Genomic DNA, 7146 nt, shown 5'->3' with positions numbered 1-7146 from the left:
AAAAAATGCTTCCTTCTAATCTGTTACCAATATGGTATTTAGTAATTTACCACATATTATCCTCTTACTTTTATTTAACATACACAACGATGCAAACATATACTTACAACATACTCATAAATTCACTTTCACACACATGCCTACAGAAATTATCTAATATCCGGCTACAAATAAACACACATATACAAACACAGATACAAACACTCATTTATTTAATGCCCACTAAGCATTAAAGTGGAAAACCAATGTGTTTTCTTTAAACAAAAATAACTTGTATAGACATTAGAATGTATTAGAAAGTATGTATATAACTATGTTAGTGTTTGTGTATGTATTTACCTCAAAAAAGAATACATACACTAATAGAGTTTCTTGTAATAAATTAACACGCCAGCAACATGCTTTTTGCAACTGCTTATTACACACACACATACATATATACAAAGAAAGTTGTACATTAGATTGGTCCCAAAAATAGAGTTGTGGAGGTTCCCAACTAAAATAAACGTCTAAGCTACTGTTTCTCAAAATGTTTGTTCTGACATCAATATTTTCTTAGCTGGATCAAAGGCTAAAGCAGTCATTTTTGTTTAAATTTTTACATATAATATAACGGATTTTTCCGATTTACGAAATTCAATCTAGTTCGAATTTATTGAAACCTATTGTTACGTTTTAGTCTTTTAAAAACGGTGGTTTATTTCCTTTAAATAAACCGGATTCTTTTGATTGCAAATAAAAGCAAATTTACACAACAACAGTTCAAATAGTCACTACGTTTTTTTTTTTTTTTAATACACACACACGTTTATAATTCAGAAACTTATACAGCCAAAGTATGTTGTATTTTTTCTTTACTTAACGATGCTTCTAATTAGACTAACTGCTTGGTGTTCTCATTACCATCTAGATACTTCTTGAAAGCTCTATTTCTACAATGATCTTAACGGACAAAACTAGTGTATTCGAATTCTAGAGCTTTTAATGTTAACGTTAGCGGCTTAAACATTTAGTGTTGCCATACTTACAAACAATGCAAATAACTGCGTACTTATCAACATTGTTGATGAGTAGAAAGAAGCTTCTACTGATGGACATGTTTATAAACATAATGAATATTGTTTATAAACATAATGAATATCATATTCGTAACACTATTATCTCAACGTTCTTATGTTAGCCCTAAGATCACGATACAAAATTTGTTTCTAGAATATCTACTTATAATGTCGTAAAACAATATACATACCAGGGCAAGTTATTCAAGTTTTTTGACTTGGAGAAATGATCTTCTGAAACAAACTAAACATTAATTTTATGCAAACGGGACCACACTAATGTAATTGTACATACATATGTTTACCCAATACTTATATACGGGTGTTGATGTGTATGAGAATGTGAATGCATATGTATATCTTACAATATTTTTAGATAATATGTATGTTTATTTGTTTGTATGATTGTGTACATTAAATTTGTATCATATAGATTCTTATGGTTACACTTGAGTGAGCATAACAACTTAATGTATACTAATAATGAGTCTCAAGAGGTATATAAGTGTCTGACTAGTCGGCCAGAAAACGAAAAAAAAACTAAGTACAAAAATAAAAAGGGTCAAGATTCTTATGTTTATGTATCTTTGAGGTGAGATATTTTATTTGTGTTTAACCAGATAGCCAAAGAAAATTCGTGTGGAGTTATCAGTCTCCCATCGGACGCGTCCCAGGTGGCGGATAGGGGGAGCAATTGCCTAGTCTAGTGATACTGTTTTCTACAACAGGTCACTAGCCCTGTCAAATGCTCGAGCGTTGTCAATATTTTTAGACACTTTTTCTAAATGGTCTAAACTTCTTGACATAGCTAGGTCTGTAGAACGGTTTGCGATAGCCAACTATCATAATACTGTGATACTTTTTATGACATATGGTCACAGTATGATATAATTGGTGTTATGAATATGCTATCACAGGCGACACTTTTTACAACAAATGGTCGTCTAGTGATAGCACTTTCTTTCTCTTTCCTGTGCTACAACCCGCGGACCAAAACTGTTCTTTCCTCTCTCTGTTCTTTCCTCTTTCTCTCCTTCTTTCCTTTTTCCCCCACTTGTAAGGTTAACGTGGTTGGTAGCAGTGCCGAGAACCTGAATGGCTAATTAGTGGTTAAAGAAGATTAGTCGCTAACAGCTCCCCTCCGGTGCTTATGACACGGGCCGGTTGTAATCACTTCTGTCTAGTCCATGTACGCCGTCACTGCATGGATGGTCCATCCCCTTACGTGCCTACTCGTGGGACCAAAAATGAAACCATTAAATTACAAAGAAAAAAACAACAACAACAAACCCCTGATGAATACTGATGATCTCGGTTCTTCATCAGAAGACGACCTATTGGCCTCTAGCCAAGAGACCTTGGTCGAAATGTCAGGCAGCGTGGGTGACCGTCACAGCACTCTACTGCCCTCCAAAAACTTGACAAATGCTTCTCTTCAATCGGATGCCAAGGCAGGCGACCAATTGAAGAAGAAAAGAAAAAAGAGGAAGAGTCAGAAAGACATCCTCAAATCCCGATACACCAAGGCGCGATTTATTCTTGACAAGATTGACAAGAATGCTGCCAGCGGTGCTCCCCATGAGCGTGATGAGGAAGATCGCGCCAAATACCAGGCTGTGGTAGACGAGTACCAAAAGTTTTTGGATGCCGTACCCAGCACTTCAAAGGCAGCAGCCGATGAAACAGAGAGGTCCAAGCGAAATCGCTCTCAGGCAGAGGGAGAAAAATCGCCTAAACGGAGAAAGGTTGCCGAAAAAAAAGCCGCTCCGGGACCTACATCCACCACGACTACTTCCGCCAGACGGCCTTTCAATGAGGTGGTTAAAGACCATCTTCTTATGGCTCTGGCGACCGAGAAAGACGGCATCATGAATCCTGTGGTAACAGAATGGGGTGCTATCGAGTCCAAATTAGCTGAACTCGTTATGGAACACTTGTTCGCTAATAGGACTGGTACGGCACCTCGCTTTGACTCTGGTGAAATCCACCGGGGCTACAGGGTGATCAAATGCATGGACGAGTTCTCAAAGGACTTTCTTAGCAAATGCATCGCTAAGATTAGCGACGCATGGGATGGTTTAAGCCTCAAACTGATCCCTGCTCAAGAAATTCCAATGAGACCGCGTGCACGTATTTGGTTACCGAAGATGGCAACCGATGCACATAAAATGTTGGAGTGTTTAAAGCTTCAAAACCCCAACATCCACATGGATGACTGGTCCATCATCCGTACTGAGCAAGGCGATGGCCATACATGCCTTATCCTCGCCATCACCGAATCTGGCTCAGTCGAGCTTGAGAAGGCGGGCCTTAAGCTGTTCTTCGGAGTGAGGGACGCTAAGGTTAAGGTGTTCCGGCCCTCAGGTACGGGTAGCGGTGAAGCGGATGAGGTTGAAGCAGCAAACTCTCTGCTCACAGAAATGAAGCTATCCGAACTCCCACCAAAAACCGACAATGGCGCTCAAGGTAGTGCAGATTAATCTGCAGCACTCGAAATGTGCTACAGATAACCTTCGGGTGCTCTTAGCCGAAGAGGACCTGGACATTGGGCTGGTGCAGGAACCCTGGGCTTCAGACCTGGAAGTGAAGGGGTTCCCGGCCTCAGCATATAACATTCTCTATGCAAGAAACAATGGTAGGCCAAGATCATGTATTATTGCCAAAAAATCTATTAACATTTTTCTTTGTACGCAGCTTAGTTCAGAGGACCTTACAGTAGCAAAGGTCGAGCTACCGTGCAACAGAAGCCTCACGATCGCCTCTAGCTACATGGCACATGAGAAGACAGCTCCTCCAGTCGTAGTGAGTACTCTATTGTCCTCTGTTGGGGCATCGGATGACATTGTCCTGGGATGCGATGCCAATGCCAGGCATTCAATCTGGGGCAGCAGTGAAACAAATGAAAGGGGTGAGTCTTTACTTAATTTCATTAATTCCAACAAACTAAGCATATGTAATTCTGGTAACACGCCAACATTCATTTTTCCAAGTACGGACAATTATAATGGATGGGAGGAAGTATTAGATATTACACTCATAAATGATAGGTCTAAGGTATCAGTAGATAGGTGGAGAGTATCCAATAAAAGGTCATTTTCTGATCACAACTGGATTCTCTTCGAAATTAGACTTCAGAACTCGACAGAGAAAATACAATTTAGGAACCCAAGAAGGACTGATTGGTTCAAATTTAATGGGATCCTCAAACACAAACTTAAGAATATGCCAGTTGTAGTAGATTCGATCACTGGTCTTGAAAAAATAGAGGATAACTTTAGTAAAACTGTAGTCAAAGCTTTCGAAGTTTCCTGTCCAGTCACTAAGGCTAAGAAAAGCTTCCCTCCATGGTGGAATTCGGAGCTATCTAAACTACGTAGGGAAACTCGTAGGGCCTTTAACATTAGCTATAATAGTAAATCATGGCAACCCTATCGTGATCTATTGAAAACTTACAAAAAAGCTATAGCAGTAGCAAAAAGAAACTCATGGCGATGCTTTTGTGAATCTATAGATAACACAAAAGACTCTGCAAGACTAAGCAGAATTCTAGCCAAGGGGCAATCCAATCCTACCTATATCAAAAGGATGGATGACTCCTGGTCCGAATCCTCAGCAGAGTCACTTGACATCCTATTGAATACTCACTTCCCGGGCTGCAAGGATGTTGCTACGGTTATTGGGAATGAAGGTAGGGCTCCATCCAATATCGATAGTAACATCATCTCCTATGACAGGATATCATGGGCGATTGACAGTTTCGCACCATTCAAGTCACCTGGGCCAGATGGTATTTTGCCAAAGATGCTACAAAGCGCAAAAAGGCATATCATTCCCTGGCTTCATAGAATTTTTACGCTCTGTCTCTCCCTCAACCATGTTCCGACTAACTGGAGGAGAGTCAAGGTCGTTTTCATTCCAAAAATTGGCAAAAGAAGTCATGAGAAGGCGAAGGACTTTCGTCCAATTAGTCTTTCATCTTTCCAGCTTAAAACGTTGGAAAGACTCATTGACGCTCACATTAGGCATCGTCTAGAGGGTACAACATGGCTCTCTAATAGTCAGCATGCCTACCTTAAGGGTCGCTCTACAGAGACAGCTCTGCATGAGGTTGTAAGAGTTATAGAGAGATCTCTCGAATTTAAACAATATACAATGGCAGCCTTTCTAGATATAGAGGGTGCTTTCAATAATGTAACTACTCTTGCTATTCAGCAAGCTCTTGCTAGCCTAGATGTTGAAGAATATATCAATAACTGGCTAGTTACCATGTTGAAATCAAGAATAGTCACAGCAAATCTTGGTAATAGCGTTAAGTCCAAGCAAGTGGATAGAGGCACTCCTCAGGGTGGGGTAATCTCTCCACTACTGTGGCTTATCGTTATTAACTCGATTCTCATTGATCTAGACAGAAAAGGGATAAAAGTTGTCGCTTATGCGGACGATGTGGTGATACTCGTATCAGGTCTGTTTCCGGACGTGATCAGTGATATTATGTCCACTGCTTTAGGGTTGCTCGACAACTGGGCCACCGTTAGTGGTCTCGGAGTGAACCCAAGCAAAACAGAACTTGTACTTTTCACGACGAAGACCAAGATTCCAAGCTTCAAACTTCCACGGTTGAAAAACTGCGAAATCCCCCTTTCAAATAATGCGAAATATCTAGGTATTATACTGGACTCTAAATTGTCATGGAAGCTAAATACTCAACATAGGGTAAAAAGGGCTACGGTGGCCTATTACACCTGTCGCAAGATGTTTGGTAGAAAATGGGGACTTAGTCCCAACATAGTTAAATGGATGTATACGGCTATAGTACGTCCAATTCTTACTTACGGATCTCTTGTATGGTGGACTGCAACTAAAAGGAAGTATGTCGTAGACCAACTATACAAAGTCCAGAGATCAGCCTGTATTGGTATAACCGGCGCACTAAGAACTAGTCCTTCAGAGGCACTGAACACTATATTGCACCTTGTGCCAATAGACCTTCACATAATGGCCACCTCTGCCTGTAGCGCAGCGAGGCTTCAAGCATCTGGTTGGTGGAGATCGAGAACATATGGCCACGCGGGGATTTTGGGCCAGTTGCCTTCGATCGTTCTCCAACCATCTGACTATATTACTCCATACACAGATTTTGATAGAGTATTCAAGGTCTTTATTCCCTCCAGGAGTGAGTGGGGTAGGGGTAATCTTGTGCGCGAATATGACACTAGGATATATACAGATGGTTCTAAAATGAGCTGTGGTGTTGGTTCTGGCGTCTTCTGTGACGAACCTGAGATAGGCATTTCGTATCGTCTTCCGAATGAGTGTAGTGTCTTCCAGGCGGAGATTTTTGCAATCATGGCAGCTTGCAATACACTACATGATCATAATACCCGCGGCAATATAGGTATTTTTGTCGACAGTCAGGCGGCACTTCTCTCACTGAATGCCTATACAATTTCATCTTCACTAGTTAGGCAATGTAGGAATTCTCTGTCAAGGCTAGGTCGTCTATCTGACATTACTTTGGTTTGGGTACCTGCGCACAGGGACCACTACGGTAATGAACAGGCAGACGAACTAGCCAGAATGGGATCTGCCTTAGATATCTCCAATGCGGTCTCAGTAGCAATTCCACTGGGGACTATTAAAGGTATCATCCTCAGACATTTTCTTACAAGGGCTGAGAATAGATGGCGCAATTTAGACACATGTAGGGTAGCCAAGTTGATGTGGCCATCTTTTAATGAGAAACGCACTATGCAACTGATAACCAGGAATAGGAAGAATATATCAAGGTTGCTGGCAGTATTAACGGGACACTGGGCGTTAGGCAAGCACGCAAATCGCCTGGAACGATTTTCCACCTCCTCTGCGAATGCCCAGCTCTGAGTGTCAAGAGACATAAAATCATGGGCAACTATACATTGACCAACCTTAGTGAGGTAGCCGGGTTTAAACTCAATGACCTACTGAGATATCTCACGGCTACAGGTTGGGTCTAGTAAGCACACTTTAGTTACATTGCTATGTAATCGTCATTACATCTGACGAGTGGTGTGGTCTCATCAAAACGGGGTCCCTTCGACCCTACTTGATT

At 41.1% G+C, this 7146-nt stretch overlaps 1 protein-coding gene across 1 annotated transcript; it reads left to right on the top strand.

Moving 5' to 3' along the window:
* The first annotated feature begins 2305 nt into the window (after positions 1 to 2305).
* On the top strand, positions 2306 to 3538 carry LOC135950914 (uncharacterized). The gene has a single exon (XM_065500438.1). The coding sequence runs from the start codon at positions 2306 to 2308 to the stop codon at positions 3536 to 3538; it is 1233 nt and encodes a 410-aa protein (XP_065356510.1).
* Positions 3539 to 7146: the final 3608 nt, after the last annotated feature.

The sequence above is a fragment of the Calliphora vicina genome, chromosome 2 (genome assembly GCF_958450345.1).
Source record: "Calliphora vicina chromosome 2, idCalVici1.1, whole genome shotgun sequence".
NCBI lineage: Eukaryota > Metazoa > Arthropoda > Insecta > Diptera > Calliphoridae > Calliphora > Calliphora vicina.
Note: the sequence above shows the minus strand (reverse complement) of the source record. Positions and strands in the feature narration are given on the sequence as shown.

What these genes read in the sequence shown, in the direction of transcription:
- LOC135950914 (XM_065500438.1), top strand. Translation starts at nt 2,306, where the DNA reads ATGAAACCATTAAATTACAAAGAAAAAAACAACAACAACAAACCCCTG.